We start from the raw sequence: 19,450 nt of genomic DNA on the forward strand, positions 1-19,450 counted from the left end.
TACAAGTCCATTTACAAGCCCATTGCTGTAAAAGTACATCATTTCACCTTAGAAACATCTGGCGTGGTGACTTTTCTCCATGGAAGTTGTAATATTTCTGGAGATCATCAAAAAGAAAGTGTTATTGGAAACATTCGAGTCTGAAAATTATTCTAGTCGCATACCCCTTTGCCTCAGTGTGAGCTGTCATATCACGAGGGGGCTCTCAGTCATTTTTCATTTTTATTGTGGTGCATATGCTGTGTTTTGTACCTGCTGAATATACTGCAGTTTTGAGTCCCTGAAATGTGTCTCTTGTACCCTCTGATGAGGCTATATGCACCCCTATGGGGTCCATATATCCCTGGTTCAGAGCCAGAGCAGTAAACGGCCGATGTGATTAAACTTTAAATGGCCGATGTGGATGGGCATTTTGGGGAATAAGTAGAGCTCGTTCTCAATCAGCTGAGTTCTTCTCCAGCAATCAGACAGTAATAGGGCCACTCTGCCATTTCCCAAAGTCCTGCGGCAGTGTGATTGCCTTTCACCGGCTTTCTCTTCCAGTCTGTAAGGCAGCCAAGGCCGACCTGGCCTTCCTGGTGGACGGGTCCTGGAGCATTGGTGACGACAACTTCCAGAAAATCATCCGCTTCCTGTACAGCACGACTGGGGCCCTTGATAAGATTGGCCCTGATGGCACACAGGTAAGATGTGCACATGCAGGTATGTAACCTTGGGTGTGTTAGTTTCAATAATTAATACATTGAATTTTAATGTTTCCATATCATACTGTTGTCAGGGAAGTGAGGATTATGTGAAATATGTTTAATTATTGAATCCAGCGGTTTAAACCAGTTAACACCCCCCTTTGACGTCCAGCACTCTGAATACCGAACACAAGTGTATCAACTGTTAAAACCCCTCACTTATCCAACGTGTAAAATAGATTTTGTCGATTAAACTAGATAATTATTATCAAATATATCTATTATTATTTAAATTGCCAAATTAATTGATAGGCCGAGCAACCTGTTGGATCAACCTTTATCAAATGCACAAATACAATCATAACCAGATTAAAATTGAGAAATTTAAATTTACAACAAATATTCACAGCCAATCTAAAGAGGTTTAACTACCTAAAAAAACCCAATGTTTCAGACATAGACACCGTCACATAAAGTGAATAAAAGAAAATAGCAAACCACAGCTTTCTCCCAAAATAGTCCCAAACCAAGATCAAAGAGCTAAAACCAAAAGACAGCCGAATATTCCAAAAAGCCAGGACAAATAATTCTTAAATTTCACCAGTTATGCTCTCCACATTCAGGCAAAATATTTTTCATGTAACAAAACCAAATCATACCACACTGGTTTCTGCTTTTAACTGAAACTAACTCTAAAAATAGAGCTTTCAACTATCAGAGCTGAACAACCATTATCTATATAGACTTTAAGATTTCCATTCAATGATCTCAATATCACAGATTGCATTCAAACTTCACCAAAGGAACATTCTCTTTGTGCACACTGGGTGTTTGAGTTTCCTCCAGAAGGCAATAAAGCCATAAAGTTTCAAAGGAGAGAAAACTCTTCAGGACCCCTCGTTAAAAGACCTCCGGAGTGACCCTTCACGCCCAAGGATGTTTACTTTGATCTTTGTGGCGCAGGAGGGGGAGAGAGAATGAACAGACACATTCCTATGTTCACACAAATGAAATTGTCTGTTTCATTAAGGTGATAATCTAAAATCTACATACCTGACACTGTGACACATAATTCAAAGTCAATCTGTCCAAAGGCAGAATATCTAAAGGTCTATTTGGATCTGAACTCAAGACCCAGAAGATTGTGGAATTCAGACCTTGGAATCTTACTATGGAACAAAGTATATTGTGCAGTTAAGATTGGGGAAGAAGCAGTGGAAATAGTCTGCTTATAAATGTGAAAAGTATTAGTATTGCATATATTAGTTGTCTGCTAAAAAGGTGATGACAGTATTTTGTGGGGTAACCTTTAGTGCTGCTCTAACATACTGCAGAAGAAGTACTGACACATAGGTTTCAACTGTTGCCACATTTGGGTTGAGAGAATATTTCTGAATGTGTCTGAAATCAAATTCAATGCCTATGACCTTGAATAAGGCAGATACAAGGTTTTTTGCCCACCAGGCTTCAGTTGGTTTATCTGTTCCCTAACATACTGTATAAAATCAAAAGGAATGTGAAGTCTACCTCCATTTGAAGGTTTTTCATCTTTTTACAGAAAGGGAGGAGGATTTGTAGAGGCACAGTCATAGAACGTTCACAAGAGTCCTCATTTCTGAAAACATTTCCTGAGAGATCAAGAACACTATACAGTAATAGTGGAAAGATGCAAACATGTAGTAACTTGGCTCCTGCACATTGTGAAAGAGTGTACCCAGGCCATGCCAGTGCTAACAGAAGCATAGTCCTGTTGAGCTGCACATAGACCCAGTTGGCAGGGTATCCTCTGTATCATTACTTAGTAGAGACAGGCCGTCTGTGATCTGCCTGTACCATATGTGCAGTCCTCCAACAATATCATTGCATTAGCTCAGCACTAGCTAACTTTGTGCTTTTCAGAGGACACACATTCTATGGACTGAATTTTGCAGCAGGTTCTTGAAGTGTAATCTCGGCATTGTTGCCTGAGAATGACAATGGGGACCGGCTACGGGTCCAGTTGTTCTTGGGCACTGTTGTGAGAGAGGCAGTTTCAGTCAGCAAGAGCCTCAACCGGCATCACAGAGCGGCTTTAAATCGAGCTAGTCCCCCGGGATCCCATTAGGCGAATATGGCCCAAGTCTAGACGTAGGAAAGAGAGCTCATCGATCTTCATCTGGCCGATCGCAGCCCGCTCATCTGCGGGTCTGGGCCCATGGATAGGAGCGAAAGACGGGGGGAAAAAGCCTCACAACTGACCTCATATACAGGCTTTGCATCGGATCATTCGAGACTGTGGGACGAAGGCGAAATTAAAGGCAACAGAGGTCAAGGCTGAAATAGCCTGCATTCAGACAGATTGGTAATAAGCCTCCAAACAAAGGAGGCGCGTTCTGCTGCGGCTGGGTGAAAGAGTGTGCTTCAGAGCGCTCGGGAAAGTAGAAAAATCAGCGGGGGAGAGTGACGGGGCTGTATTTCATCTGGCGGGGCGGTAAAGCTCTGAAAAGCCCTGGGTATTATAAAAAAGTGATTCTTCCCCCCGCACAGGTTGCGATTGCGCAGTTCAGCGACGACGCCAGAACGGAATTCCAGCTCAACTCGTACGGCGACAAGGAAACGCTGCTGGACGCCATTCAGCGCATCGGGTACAAAGGGGGAAACACCAAGACAGGCACGTATTAAATTTTTGCTCTTGGCCGGCCCGGCGGGACGGAGATGGGGCCAAACCCGTCAGGCAGCGCTCTGAGGCTGGGGAGGGGGGGGGGAGGACCCCCCGCCTGCGTGCTGTGATTTAGGAGGCGGAAACAGGTGCTTTCGTGCAAACAAGACAGGGAGCTCTGCCGGCCAACGTTTCCTTTCCTGGACAAGCAGACATGTTATTTTACAGCTGAGCTTTAATTTTCATGGCGAGAGCTATCTTTTCAGGATTTATTGTTCCACGTACTGTATGCCATTTGTTACCAGAAGCGAGTATTTCATATTTACACGGACCAAATCAGCTCTGGCAACTATAGTTGAGTGACAGAAGAAGCAGCTATAATAAGATGTAAATATTTTCACATTTAAATTGCTCTCCGTGTGAGGGTACAGATATTTTGTTCTCATTTCCATGTCTATCGGCCTATTCCTATGGCATACGATCAAGCCAAGGGTTTGCCAAAAATGCGTGAACATTTGCTATTTTTGAAACACAGTGAAATGAAACACCTTGCATACTCTTAGTGGTTTTAGTACTGATTAACAAATTTTAGGGAAAGTGTGTGATCTCTCACTAACTAGGGAAACCTGATAGCCCTTAGTGACAGCCAGCTGTGAAGCTGCTTTTCCAGGCTGTTTTTTCTGGCAGCTATCGCCGTATCCGTAGATGAAACGAAGCTACTTTCTGGGGCCCTGTCTTTAAAACCCTAGGCACTTTGGGCTTCTGCCTGTGGAATGTCTGCCATCTGAATTTCATGTAACCAAACATGATTTGGCTCTTGTTTCGGTATGCATTTATTCATTAGTGCTTTCACAGCTTTTCACTCAGTGCTGAAAGTGATTGATTTGCTGGAGCCAGAGTATTAGGGCTAATCCCTTTATTTCATGAATTCATATTTAAAGGATAAACCCAGGATCAGGATGATTGGCCTCAGCAGTATTCATTTTATATTTATTCGGGTGGAAAACTGACGCACGATTAACCATAAACTTCACCAAAATGTAAAACCTCAGTCAACTAAAGGTCCCAGTTTCTACTTAGGCCAGGAAGAACTGGGTTTATGTTCTGTCTGTTGCTGAAACTCAGAGCAGCACAGATTTATTATAGTCAAAAACACTATTTAGAAAAGGAAATTATTTTTTTCTGGAGAACTTAAAAACGTAAAATTAGCAAGCTCAGAGGCAAAGGTAAAAAAAGAGAAAAATCACCCTGGATGATTTATGAAATAAATAACAAGTTTGTTCTTTTATATTTCATGCACTCTGGAACTGGACTTTTGATTGATGATTTGGCAGTTGGTCGAGCTCCCCCATCCATCGAGGGAGTCGTACATCTGGGAAGCACCTACGTGCACAGATAGAGGCCACTGCTCTTCCACGCCTCAGCGGCTATTGCATTTTCAGTTTACTCCATTTGTTTTAATGAGATTTTAAAACAGATATAGCTTATAAATTCAAAGAGTAATGTTGACTCTGTTGGTCGGTCATTTTTCTTTCTGACAGGCAGCCTAATAAAATGGTAAAAGGACAGTTGGGAGGCCGGGCAAAGCTCAGCCTCAGCCCAGATTAAATTTGTGGCAATCTACTCCTGTAGTGCTCTCGCCTCTCTCCTCCGTGATGCTACATATTTTATTCAAAAGATGGTTTAAGAGCTGCCGCCTGTAACCTTAGACATTATGAAGAGATTAGAAATGGTAATTGGAATTGGAAAGACTCGGGAGTGATGCCTTTCTGTTTGCTTCTTCCACGGGAGCTCGTGCTAGTGTTCATTACAATCTCTGTGTGTGGGCCCGCGAGGTGCGGCGTCGCCCGCTTTCTTGCAATTTGATTAATTGCACGTGCCACTGCCGAGGTTTGTGTCCGGGTGAAACAGATGCATTTAATTAGGCTCCAGATTCCATGGTACATTGCGACTCACGAATGGAACTAATTTCAAGCCTAACTGTCCGACAGCGCGTGGAAAGAACGCTCGGTGTGGCCTTGCTAATGTGGTCATCTCAAAAGCTGAGTAATCACTGCTTTCAAACCGAGCCGTGCTTTTCAGCAAATGAAGAACAGTTAGCCGCTAGCTTTGATCAACGTATTTTCATGCCTATGAGTTTCTGGGGTGATATTGCAGTGATCTACAGCACTCATGGTGACTGGGGCAGGGGAGCGACTGTATTAACTTCTCGCCCTCTCCCTCCCACGTTCCCTCAGGAAGGGCCATTAAGCATGTGAAGGAAAGCATCTTTACCACACAAGGGGGCGTGAGGAGGGGCATTCCCAAAGTTCTGGTGGTGCTGACTGACGGCAGGTCCCAGGATGATGTCAACAAGGTCTCCAAAGAGATGCAAATTGAGGGTGTGTAAATATATAATTCCTGTTCTCCTGTAAAGCAATTTGAGGTCCATGAACGGTACTATATGAATGCGATCTATTATCATTATCCAATACTAAGGCATAGCTACTCATTCTGGGTGTTACTGAGTTACATTCCTCTCGAACTGGAGCTAAGTGGCCATCTTTTATGTGCGTGCTAAACACTATAGTCTAGATGAGTATGGAAGTATGTGCACCTATACTGTTGAAATTCAGGCCTGTAGAATAAATATTTAGGCCTTACCCAAAGTATGACATTATATTTAATGTATTTTAACAATGTATTTACTCTAGAGGACTAATCAGACCTATGATCTGAGTTCCCTACTGATTATATTAATCACTGGCAGCAAGGCCATTATCATGATTTGACTGTAAACCCATGCACACAAAGCAGTAATCAGTGACAAAATTACATGCAAGCAGAAACCACAAATCATTGAAACATTCATGAGTGTACTCTGTGCATAAAAGTCATAAAACATTCGGTGCTGCCGGCTGCCTCATCCTGTTAAGGCACTGCTTGAGTGCATGGCTGTGGCTGGCAGCCCCAGCGGGCTTCTGGTCTACTGACTGTGGCCATTGTTGGATTTTACTTTGGACTTATAATTATTAGAAATGTATCACTCATACTACCCTGAGAAATTAGAATTTAGGTTATTTTATAATGACAAACCAAATCAAAAGCCAGAATGCTGCAGGTTTAGTCTTAGATTAATCACTTCAGTAGATCTACATGAAATACTTATCACTTCCTGTCTGGCTGCATAAAAGGATTACATATGTGTGTAAAAGTGGCTAGTGGTCTAGATCATCCTGCATAAGGCAACTGAGTGAGTAAATGTGTGCTATAATGTAAAGGGTGGTTTTGTGTGCTTGAGGTCCCCATGTCAGTCATTCCACCTCTGCAGGTTACAGCATTTTCGCCATTGGCTTTGCCGACGCTGACTACGGTGAGCTGGTGAACATCGCCAGCAAACCCAGCGAGAGGCACGTCTTCTTTGTGGACGACTTAGATGCCTTCAAGAAAATCGAGGAGCAGCTGATAACCTTTGTGTGTGAGGCAGCCTCAGCCAGTAAGCGCCACCCCGTCACCAGGAATTCATCCAATGAATCTACCAGTCAGACCTGGATCAAATAATTGAAATATTTTAGCCCTTTAGAAACTGTAGATCACTGTCATTTCCAAAACAAATATATATTTTTACTGTTATTCAGAACATAATTTTTATTTCATACACTGTGTATGTTTTGGTGTATGTTTCATTCAAACTCGTGAATCTGCAGGTTTGTTTTCCAGTTTTCTAGATATCTAAAGAGGTGTAGGCATTGTAATACATTTTACCCAGGTCTGCTACCAAAGTGGATTTAGCCTTTTTTCTTTTAGTGCAGAGAAAGATTAAGGATTTTGAGGCAAGAGACGCAGTGGCAAAATAATAATTAAAAGAGATATTTAACATTATCCGAGGGCACACTCAGTGAACACAGTCAATATAAATCAATGTACAAGGGAACATTAGCATGCTAGGACTGGAGGGGGTTCAGTTTTGCAATTTGTGTGTTTGCTGCTCTAGGATTGTCAAGCCAGGATAAGCTTCACAAGGAACACAGTTGTCATTTGAGGGAATGTTGAACACCGTGGTATTCACATATGTTAACATGGTGCTTTAAATCTTTTAATTTTTATCTTTTTTTTTAGCTTGTCCTTCTGTTCTGATGAGTGGTAACACCTTAGCAGGTAAGGGGCTAAGACATGCTCATAATTTATGGGATATTGTAGATATGCTGTTTGACACAGCTATTAGAAGCTGCTTTCATGGGGTTTTCATAGAGCTGATTGTCTTACTAAAGAATTAGTTCTCAGTATTGAGATATGCTACTGTTGTTTTGAATCTGCTTATGAAGGCATCATTTGACAGCTTACATGAAACGTGTTAAGTTGAAATGTGTTTTTTCCAAAACCCCTTTTCTTCCATTTCTTTAAAGGGATAGTTCACTTTCTTTGTTTTTTTCTTGATATAGTTTCAGTTTTAGTGTGTTCTTGGTTGGCCGACACAGTATTGATGTGCAATGAAAGATATTTTGACACAGAAGTTCTGACAATTAATTGGTTTTACAATGGCTGTTATAGGGGCATCACAGTTTAAAAAGCAGCTTGCTCTGTGATGTTATGTTTGCAGAGTTTGTATATATGAGCAGATCAATTTTTAAGTGTATATTCAGAATTATAAAAAATAAGTGTCAGTTTTTATATTGTGCTGGCACTGTTACTTCTCAGTAGTTCAAACTCTTCATTCCCAAGGACAAGGACCCATGTCGTAATATTGATATATAGGAAGCTGCAGCACACTTTTTTTGAGCACAGAGATCCGGAGTTGCATGTGCCATAGGAAACAGTTCCAAACAAAAATAATATGAAATTACATTTTTTTAAAGAATAATCAGATAATGCACACATACAACCCCTGGAAGCATACATTTGCTGTAAAAATGGCTTTGGAGTTATTAGAAAAGTATTTTTCTTGCTTTAGACCACAAACCCCCAGTGCCCCTATTCCAGCCATTGTAAAGCTGGCCGGTATCCAGAAATCTCTGTAAATATCCTTTGGTGCACACTATAACTGTCTGGGCCTAATGAAAACATACACTAAAACTGAAATAATGTCAAAAATCCCAGAACATGAGCTACCACTTTGAGTGGTTATATTGTATAATGAGCATGGTTGGTTATATGTATCATATCATGCAGTGTGTGGTTAATCTATTGCTGTGCAGTGCATTGTGAAACAGGAGGAGCATTTGGTTGATTATATAAGTTATATAGTATAATAGTAGTGCGGTTCTTATCTGTTTTATATAATGTAATTATGGTGTATGGTTGGTCTTTTTTGGTCTATATTGTATAGTGTATTCTGAGGGGTGTGTGGTAAGCTCTTGACATTATGAATATATGCGATTGGTTATATGACTCTGGCCCTCAGGCTTCAGGATGATGGAGATGTTTGGACTGGTGGAGAACCAGTATGGCAGTGTGGAGGGAGTGTCCATGGAGCCCGGCACGTTCAACAGCTTCCCCTGCTACCGACTACACAAGGATGCCCTCCTGTCTCAGCCCACGAAGTGCGTATCCCGGAACTGAGGGTTATAACACTGCTGAGGCGTTACTCTACCGGCTTTGGGAATCTGACAAACGGCACTCTAACAGTCTCTGGACCGGTACAGTCAGTGAAAGGGGCTTGTCAGGAGCACAGGCTAGGCCATATGGCTGAGCCATCGCAGGCCTGACCTTCAGCTGTCTTATTAGCCAACTATGACAACTGTGGAAATCTGCAGGTTGGGACACGATTGGCTTTGCCCTGCCAAGGCTAGGGATGGGTGCCCACAGGCTGCTTTTGTTGTTAGTGAGGGCTGTGCCTCTGTTGTGGCTGCCACTACCCCTCCTGTAACGCTGTGCTGTCCCTGGCTTAGACTACGTCTGTGTAGAACCTGTGAAGAAATAAATATGAAGTAAAAAGTAAAAAAAAGACGAAAAGGGCAATTAATCTAATATGCAGCTGACCAGACCAGACTGCTTTAATCCTGCAGCCAACATTAGGTTCAAAGTCACTCAACAAGGCAAATTAATGGCCAGAAAAAGGTGCAAACTGGACACTAATTGCATGTGAAGAGAAGTCTGGCCAGTGTAGCCGGCACAATCCCTCTTTGATGACAGACCTGCTCCTGCTCACGCTCAAGATAATATTTACATTAAGTTCACTTTTATGTTTCCCGAGGCAGAGATGTTATTGGAGCGAAAGATTGTCAACCTCAGAATTGTATAATTTCTCCTATACAACTCGCAAGCTTTGGTCTGCCTCAGGTCCATGACAGTTACATATATCATATTTCATCGGGCCCTTATCATGTTTCACCGTATTAAATTGACCAAATGTAATTACTTTTTTGAAAAATTGTGTACTGAATCTTCTGGGCACCCTTTCGAATTAGATTTCAAGTGTCAAGCTAAACTAAGTTGTTTTACACTAGCTTCGCAGGGGAGGTTAAACTGCTAACTGGGCTAACTGCCTGTTGTCAGTGATTGACACTTGGCTTATTTGTATAACAGATACCCCTTATCCAAAAAGATTTACATTTGTATATACTTTTACACCCATTTATACAGCTGGATTTGTACTGATGTATGTGAAGAACAATTTTCCCACCCTTCCTGGGAATTGAAACTGTGATCTCTTTTTCACATGTAAGTTTCCATGATCACTGGACACAGTAACACTGCCTTTATTGCGTATCAGGTATCTACACCCAGAAGGCCTACCCTCAGACTACACCATCACGGTGCTTTTCCGCCTGCTGCCGGACACACCCCAAGAGCCCTTTGCATTGTGGGAGATTCTCAATAAGGAAAATGAACCTCTGGTGGGCGTCATTCTGGACAGTGAGTATTGTGCCTGTATCAACCCCCCTACTGGAGGACAAGACAACACAGGTGGGACAGACATTGTGGATTGAGCCTGATCTATTAAAAGCTGTGAATTCTATGCATTTTTTTTGTTGTTAACAGTAGAATGATTTTGCTGTAGGATCATTTCGAAGGCATATAATAAGAATGGGCTTGCATGCTCTTTCCACTTTACTCTAAACACAGGCTGAAGCTTCAGAACAATGGATTGAATCAGTTTCAACACAGTCTGTCACAATACACAGAATCCATATGTTACAGGAATTCAACTGCCCGTTCAAGTTACATTGCATTGACCCATATGTGCAGTTCTGTTGAAGTGCAGTGTGTGGCAAAAGATTAACTTCCTGTCTCCAAATCCAGACAGTGGGAAAACTCTCACTTTTTTCAACTACGACTACAAGGGAGACTTCCAGACCGTGACGTTTGAGGGGCAGGACATCAAGAAGATTTTCCATGGTAGTTTCCACAAGGTGAGTATTTGACTCTTATTTCAAAGGAGACGGTGATGATTAACTGGGGTTTTAATTTCTTCTTTCTGTTATTCACAATTTTGACTGGGCGATTACTTCAGACTTTCTCAAACAAGCCTTCCAATTCTGATATATGTGTTTGTTGAACAGCCATCTCTTACTCTGTATAAAAAAGCTTAAAATGTCAGCAAAGCGATCATTTCAGCTGATGGGCCTGTTATAGCCCCCCCTTCCCTCCCCACTTCCCTATTCAAAGCTCTGTGGCTATTGTGCTCCTCTCTCGGGTTTTATTTTAACAGACGTGGCTTAGCTTTCCGATCATATGCTCAGGCATGGAAAAGCCGTGGTGTCTGTGGGTATAATGACTGGGCATTGAGGCAGTCGGGCCCGGTTAAGACGAGAGGCAGCATGCAGCAAAAATGTCCCACTGTCCCCAGGCGCATCGCTCAACTGCGCCTCCGTGCGTCAATTCCCCCGCTAAGCCGAGCAACAAATAATGGTACGGCGAACCGACGCTTTTGTAAACACCCGTAATTGGAAGCGCTCTACGGTAATTTAGAGCACATTATTGCGGTGCGTCCTGCTCGCACGCTTGGCCTGTTTGTAATATGAGTGCCTGTGGGTTTTTCACCTCCAGCTGTTAGGATGAGTAAAAACCAAAGCAGTCCTCTATTGACCGCTACGCTCATTTTTGTTTCTTTGAGTTTCGGGGAAGTTTACGCTGATGCTCGTCGTTCTTACTCTTTCGTTTCTTTAAAGAGAAGTCTTTTCATCGTTTGAAAAGAACAATGCTGTAAGGCCATGTCATAGTGCTGGAAACACAGTTGATAAACACTACAAGACGTCATAGGCCTATCCATTTTGGGTAAGAAGCTAGATTCCCCCCCCCCCGTATTATTATTTAGCAGACTCCCTCATTCAGTGTAGCTATGCCTGAGGTTAATTATATTACAGCAAATGCAATTAAAATAAACAGTACAATTAATATTTCAGGAGTTTAATACTCTTCAGATTAAAACAAGATGACTAACGTTCTGCAAGTGGAAAACCGTGGGTTATATAAACACGTGGTTAATCTGAACCTTACAGAACTGTTTATTCATGAAACTATTTGGGCATTTCAATTTGCTGCGTAAATTACACACTCGGCTTGCAAAAGAACCCGTCTTCGTTTTGCTGCAGGCTTGAGGCTGGAACCTCAGCACATATGATTTTCGCAAGCCGGTAATAAGAAGCACGTTGGCTAACTCCTACTGTGGCGAGACTGAGCTTCGGGTTTATCCGCGGCCAGCTGAAACTTATTTTCAAAATGTAAAAACCCGCGCGGCGAAATTGGCGTCACGAATATCCCTGGCCCCGGGAACGGTTCGCAGACTCCGAATTGTTATGACAGCTTTTAAACAAACCCCTCGCTGAAAGAAATCCTGATAATGTGCGCTCGAGGAGAGGAGGTCATCTCTGTTTCTGCTGAGCTTTCCGCCACTGTTTCTTTCTAAAAAGGTGTTAGGCTCAAAGGAATCTGTTCCATTTGCGGCGCGCGATATCATCTCAACACTTGTAATGGGATTGTACAGGAGCTGAAATGAAGCGAAGGCGCTGACAGCGGTCCTCGTACATTAGCGCCTGAGCACTGTCTCTCCCAAACACATCTGATCTCAAGGCTCTGCTGTTTACAAGACATCTGGGAGGCTATGCTGACTGCAAATGTTCTATATCAACAGTCAAATGCATTGCATTTTGGGCAACAGTAGCCTTGTCTTTTAGTAAAGTTGGAGCTCAGCTGAACTGAATTAACCCTTAATCATTTTAAATTTTTACCATAGGTGGAACAATACTAAGAATCCAACATGAAACTTGGCTCAACATATGTGCTTGGCTCAGTTTCTCTAATGAACATGCAAAAGAACAAATTTACATTTGGTGCATATGCTACACCCCAGGACATATTTATTTATATTCAGGTCATTCTGATCTGAGAGTGACAAGGTGAAATGAAAGTGTTAAAATTGGTGAAATTGAAACTGACAGGTCTTCGTAAATATGAAACAGAAAGGTGATTTTGCTCCCTGTACTATTGCCTTCACCTCTTATTTACACTCACATCTGTACACACACACACCTGCCATAAGGAGGATCCCCAAGGATGTGAATGGGTATCGTGTGTTTCTTTTCCACATGCAGTTCTACTCAAGGTTGGTCATTTCAAGAATAATTTTATGAACCGAGTCAAGTCTCAGCTGCTCAAAGGCCTGTGCATGCACACACTCGTGTGCACTCACACACACGCATGCACATTCACGCAGACATACACACACACACACACACACAAATACTGTTGACTCTGAGAACCCTCATGACTTTTCTTTATTTGTCTAAGACATACCTACCACCTTTTACTCTCTATAGTATGAGAAACTGCACTATATCATCTCCAAACATTTTATTTTCACAAACTGTACCCCTCACAGCTTTACATAGTGGGGGGAGTGGAAAAATACCGTTGTGTATCACAGAGTGCACCAGAGTGTGGGTAACTTCCAAAATCATTGCCACGCTCTCAAGGAAGTCAGTATAAGTAAATGATTCACTGTTCAGAAGGCCCTGGAGCTAATTTTGCAGGACACAGACTCAGATAGTGAGTTAGAGGAGGAGGTGTCCGAACAAGAGGACTATGTGGAATTCACTTCTGATCATGGGAGTGAATTTGAGGAAGAGCTGTAGCAGCAGCAGCCTCCCATTCAGCAGCAAGAGGGGCACACATTTCCAAGAACGGCCATATTGAATGGTTCTCAACCCCACTGAGAGCACCAGCATGGCCAGCTGCCAGTATAATGAGAATGATCCCAGGGCCCACACATATGTAGGTGTGAAATATCAGTGACATCATGTCTGCCTCTGAGCTCGATTCAGAAAAAAATATTCTGGAAATGACCAACCTCGAGGGTTGGGTGTTCTTGGAGAGCAGTGGAAAGACATTGTCGAGACACATTTACATCCTTGTTTGGGGATCCTTTTTCTGGCAGGGGGTCTAAAAATCAAAAGTAGAGTCAACAAAAAGTCTGTGGGATACTGAGATAGGAAGAGCCATTTTGCGATGCATGTTAATGCCCCTCTATAGTAGCCTAACCTGCATGACTTCAGATAAAGTATATTTTATGCTCTTGCGATTTATAATATAATGGGTCTGGCGTACACAGGCAGCTGGATTGAGATTCACATTAGCTAGCTAGCTGGTAATAGTTAGCTAAAAGGCTAAAAGCAAAGTTGGAGAGTGGCCATGCAAGTGCTGATGCTCCCAATCCGCTGCAAAGTCATGCTGTTGAATTCTGGACTTTTGAAGCTTCTAGCACGGCAGATCTTGTTTTATATTGATTTCTCAGTCAACATGATATAATAACTAATTGCATTGACCATAGTGGACTTTTCACCAAAACCAAATACATAGCTATATGTGGTTGTTCAAAGCTAAATAATAACTTTTGACCATAAATATTGTTCATATTTTCTATATTTCTATATGTTAAAATATTGGGTATTTTTAAATAAATGTTACAATTGTATTGTTATAAAAATCTAAATAGATGGCCCGGGTCAATTTGACCCAGTGAACACTACATCCATTGCTAATTAAGAAAAGGAGGGTTATAGGACTTCTCTGATCAGTCATTGGTTTCACTACTGACTTGTGCATTCTGGTGAGAGTAATGAATGTCTGAGAGTGTGGTCTTGGAATATATGTGAATCATGCTCCTGTGCGTCGAAAATAATCGTATGTTGCTTTCTTGAAAACAACACTGGGAATCTTAAATTGAAGAGGCAAACAAATTAAGTGGCGTATATTGCGGTGGGCTGAGGTGGGGTGAGATTCTGTTTTCTTCTAGGCTGGGATTTTGCGAATGTGATGCGTGAAATGAAATAGGCTAATTCATCATGTTGGCAACGGAATTATACCCAGATTGATCAGGGGAGCGATCTGACCGGCGGGGCTAGGTGAAAAAGGCCTCAAATGCCTCTTATTTCTCTTTGTGCCCTGGCTGGGATATCCTCATGGCGGGTGCTAATTCATCAGAGTGTCATCCTCAAAACTCGCAAACACACACCCTAAAGCCCCCCATAACAGCTTTTTCATTTTTACTATTGTGTAGGTCCTGCTTAGAATCCGATGCGTTCAATTAGAACTGATTTATTATTTATTATTATTTGGAGCCTGATTTCAGTACTCTGAAGGTGGGAGAGATGAAAAACTATGAGGGTCCAAAGCATAGGCATGGCCTACAGTATGTTAGCAGAGTATTACTGTCTCTACTACAAATTTGGTTCCAGAGCAGAGTCTCTGTATTGCTGACATTTCTGACATATGTACAAAAAGAGACCCATTCAGCTGTAAAAATAAATCTGCAGTCTAAAATCCATTAAACAGCTGAACAGATGTCAGGTTTTAAATTTGTTTTGATCTAAAATTTGTGTAGCTTCATTATTTCAGGTGAGTGTGGCCTACTGTGTCTTGGGAAATGAAGGCAGATATGGAAGGAAAAATTGGCCATAATTTAAAATGTTGATCAGTTAGTGTAAATATCATAGCAGCATTAGTTATTTAATTCCATTTTCATGTACACATACCTTCCACAAAAAAATTAAATGGAACATCTCTGCATTTTCAAATGTGTATGTGATTATGAGTCACAATGATAATGCTGATGTTGATTATGCTGTTACCTACCATTTTTAGAATATTATTGAAACAGCATGGCAATTTCTTATATTTGGATGGCATTACCTAACTAATTACCTAACCTTGCCTAACAATATACCTTGCCTGTGAATAGCAAGGAAGAGTGTGTGTAACATAGCCAACTTGATGATTAACTAAGCTAGCTAACTACATATTGTCCCAAGGCTAACACGCAGATGGAATGCTATTGTGATACCAGAGAGAAAAAGCTGCTTTGCCATTGAATCTTTTCTGTAATCGTGCCTGCTGGTTTACTCTGCGAGATGTCACGTTTCCATGGTGTGAACAGTGCGGAGCAGAAAGTGCCTCTATAATAGATCGTTAATATATGCCTTATTTGGTATGTCTGTCTATTTTATTTTGTCATCACTTCAGCGAATAAATTACCAGCTAGCAAATCAACTGGTCAATCAGCTATGAATCAGTAATGCAGTGTCACAGACAGCCAAATGGAAAAGCAAAGTAATATTATGTGCAAAACAGGAAATGAAAATTGCAAACAGGAGAACCAGGTTAATGGTATCTGTTTAGGGTAGACACAGAAAAAGCAGTTATGTACTAGTATGTGGCAAGGTATGTAAGTACATAACCAACACTATCAACTTTTACATCAGTTTCTTTAAGTATCATACATACAGTAAATGCTAATAAAAAAACTTAGGTGAAATCATTCAATTTCTGTAACAGTACTTCAAATATGGCACAAATATGGCATACAGGTAGTTATATTTATATTGGCAGACACTATAAATTGTATCAGGAGAGGCAATGCCCACACCACAATCGAAGTGCTATGTATACCATGTGAAAGTGACAGTGGTTATTGACTTATTGGATGATATGAGCTGTGGCCTCAAAACCATTTTGATTTCTCACAGCTCCATGTGGCTATCAGCAAGACGACTGCCAAAGTGGTCATCGACTGTAAGGTGATTAGTGAGAAGGCCATCAACGCTGCGGGGAACATCACCATGGATGGGGTGGAGGTGCTTGGTCGGATGGTGCGGTCTCGTGGGAAGAGGGACAACTCAGCCCCGGTGAGTCTAGCTGAGGGGGCCTGGAGTCACAAATTCTGTAGACCCGGCAGATGGTCAGCTCCTTATGATTAACACTGGTAGAAGTTCTGTCTCCCTTCCAATTGGATAGATCTCCTGAATATGTATGAAGGGGCGTGCTCAAGGACCATGCTGTTGCAGTGGATTTTAATGGCCTTGGGCACACCTTTTTATGAATATTCATAAACTGCAATGTAGAAACCGACACCGCTGCTAACCGGAGCCTCCTGTAGTTTAGAAGTTGATAGGATGGACAGAATGCAGGATCTGACCATCTGGCTAGTCTATATAATCTGTGCTGGGGCTCTCATTCAGTCCAGATCCTTTTGTTCTGCAAAAGTTCCTGGACAAAATGTCTCTAATGCCCTCAAGAGTGGTGGCAAAGAGACTTGCTCAGACTGAATGTCACAACAGGAAATGAGGTGAAACACAGCCCTCTGGGCGAGCCCAGTAATGGGGGTTTGATAGATTGTATGCACTTCATCAAGTAAAAGAAATGTGCTTTACAACTAGAAACTACTCTGTTGTCAATGGCTGTTTTGAACGGAGAAAGCTAGTAGGAGAAAGTTAGTATCTAAATCTGTACCCATGCGAGAAAGATGAATTGATATATCAGTTGATATTTCCGATTGAGAAACAATTTTTCTCGAAGCAAAACCAGTATTTTTTTGTAATTTGATCCAGCAATTGGATCCAGAGTACAAATCCCTATGACATCAAACTGAATAAATATGCCACAGAATATATACAATTAGTCCACTGTTACTAACTCACAATGGCACTGTGTGCTGCCAAGAATTCCTTGCTTGTTATATACAATAAGCATGAATATGGTCAATCAGTTTCTGTTCAACAGACATGGTGTACTGCACATCACATCACAGTGATTTTGTTTGTTGTGCGTGTGTGTGTGTGCATGCGTGCATGCATGTGTGTTTTGTGTCCATGCGTGTGGGCATGTGTGTTGGTGTTTGCATGTTTTAAACATCTTTAAACAGGCTATCATGATGGATTCTGAAGTATGTAAAGCATTTGTATTTGCAGACGTAAAAGTACTATATCTGAATCATTTGGTGGACTGGCATTTTTTATAAAGTACATACTCACAGTGTTTTTATGCTTTTTTCATCCACAGTTCCAGCTGCAGATGTTCGACATCATCTGCAGCACCTCCTGGGCCAGCCGGGACAAGTGCTGTGAGCTGCCAGGCCTGGTAGGAAGAAGCGCCATTCTGTGCCAGTCAATTCTGCCTGCTTCTGACCAGTCAGTGCACCAGTCAATGACCTTTTACTGCCTCATCAAACGCTGCTACAATATCAAGATATATTCCCATTTAATATAATCTTAGGAAATTTTAGTATTATTATTGAAAAAATGGTTGTGGTATTTCATTAATTTAAAATAGCATAATGTGTAAAATATCAATGCCGTTTCTGACGATGCCTGAACCTGCCTTCTTGTGTGCTGGCATTCAGTTTATGCAGTGGCATGAAATGTTGGTTAGCTTGACACGACATCACCTCAGGAGGACGCGTCGCGGAAGCACCCAGCAGTCCGTGTCTGACAGCTGCGCAGACACGCAGTCACACAGCGCTCTCAGCGAGCCTGAGAGCCGGTGTTATGGAGGGAGAAGTACGTGAGCAGTATCAACACGTGCTTCGAGCGAACGCATCCTCTTGTGTAGCGGCAGTCGCCGTCACTGTCACTGCGCCTCGCTGCGTGACCCCCTGTCACTTAGAGGTCTGCCTTCTGGAACTTAGAAATGCTAACTTGATGGCTTTGGCAGATCGCAGCCCAGTCCGTACAGTGTGGGACGCACATTTGACAGTTTGTTACGTGGCTTTACTTTAAAAAGAATGGAGCAATTATTTGAAGGAAATCCCTGCCTTTCCTGCCTGGGGGGTCAGGTAGGTGGAATTTAACTGCTTGGGGCGGGAGGGAGGAATTTTTCTGCACTGTTGAAAGACTGATAGTGATCAAAACAAGGTGAAAGAGATTCACAGCAGACACTGAAGCTAGTGTTTTGGCCAAGGTACATAATCTGTTTTTACATATTGGTTCATTTTCGTATAAACCATTTTTTCTTATTTTGCAAATAAGACACAGCATTAGTTCAATAATAACAATGTCCACAAATATTTAAAGGTTTTTTCATGAAAAATTATTTTGTTTATCTTCATTTTGAAGCGTTATGAAGCATCATCCTCCCAGCTCCTTTTCTGGTATAGCATTTTATAGTATATGAGTTGGATGATAAATTAGTTGATTATAATATAATTGAAATAATGTACTGTGCACATTTAGTATTGATATATGATTTAGTAAACAGATTACTAAGCTCCTTGACTCGAGGGTGTTGTACCATGGAATGGAACCAATAGAAATGCATGGATCCTATGGGGTTAGAATCTAGTATTGTTTTAGCTGCTGTGAGTCCACTGGGACATATTCTTTTATGGTGTTGAAAGTGAATTGAAGAGGTTTTTATTTATTTAATAAAAGTATTGTTTAAAAGCACCCTGGGATTGCGAAGAATATTGGTTTCAAGACAGCTGGTTAAAGAGACCAGAAGACTGTCAGGTCAGGAAGATTCCTGGAAAGAGTGGATAAATGTAGCTGAGTTTCTCAGAAGCAGTTCTCAAATTTCTCCAAATAGTTTCCTGGCCAAAATACTCAAACTACAATCCTGTAATTGAAAGATTATGTCTGATCTAAAGGAAAAGAAAACTAAATGGAACACAATTTATCTTATCTTTTGCATTTAAAGCACTATACAAAGGATTTTAGCCAAACAATATTCCTGATGGTTTCGTTAGTATGTAGACTGATACAGAGTTTCCAGAATACTATGGTAAATCTCAGAAATTTATAATGCACATATACAGTAAATGTGTAATGTTAATGTTTATATGCTGTACTATATAAAATCTTGGAGCCTATGAAGGAAAATCTTCATGAAATGGGCTTCTTAGATCAAGATTTAAGACGAGGGTGATCTCACTTGTCAG

The 19,450-nt window shown here is 41.5% G+C and overlaps 1 protein-coding gene across 3 annotated transcripts in view; it reads left to right on the forward strand.

Moving 5' to 3' along the window:
- col14a1a (collagen, type XIV, alpha 1a) overlaps nucleotides 1-19,450 on the forward strand; it is a 112,414-nt gene that overhangs the window by 65,052 nt on the left and 27,912 nt on the right. For all 3 annotated transcript variants that reach the window (XM_064338372.1, XM_064338364.1, XM_064338356.1), the window contains 10 exons: nucleotides 544-683; nucleotides 3,213-3,340; nucleotides 5,566-5,705; nucleotides 6,635-6,799; nucleotides 7,423-7,461; nucleotides 8,705-8,843; nucleotides 10,016-10,158; nucleotides 10,546-10,655; nucleotides 16,266-16,424; nucleotides 17,578-17,655. In XM_064338372.1, coding sequence (XP_064194442.1) covers nucleotides 544-683; nucleotides 3,213-3,340; nucleotides 5,566-5,705; nucleotides 6,635-6,799; nucleotides 7,423-7,461; nucleotides 8,705-8,843; nucleotides 10,016-10,158; nucleotides 10,546-10,655; nucleotides 16,266-16,424; nucleotides 17,578-17,655 — 1,241 coding nt within the window. The remainder of the gene's footprint in view (nucleotides 1-543; nucleotides 684-3,212; nucleotides 3,341-5,565; nucleotides 5,706-6,634; nucleotides 6,800-7,422; nucleotides 7,462-8,704; nucleotides 8,844-10,015; nucleotides 10,159-10,545; nucleotides 10,656-16,265; nucleotides 16,425-17,577; nucleotides 17,656-19,450) is intronic.

The sequence above is a fragment of the Anguilla rostrata genome, chromosome 1 (assembly GCF_018555375.3).
Source record: "Anguilla rostrata isolate EN2019 chromosome 1, ASM1855537v3, whole genome shotgun sequence".
Taxonomy (NCBI): Eukaryota; Metazoa; Chordata; class Actinopteri; order Anguilliformes; family Anguillidae; genus Anguilla; species Anguilla rostrata.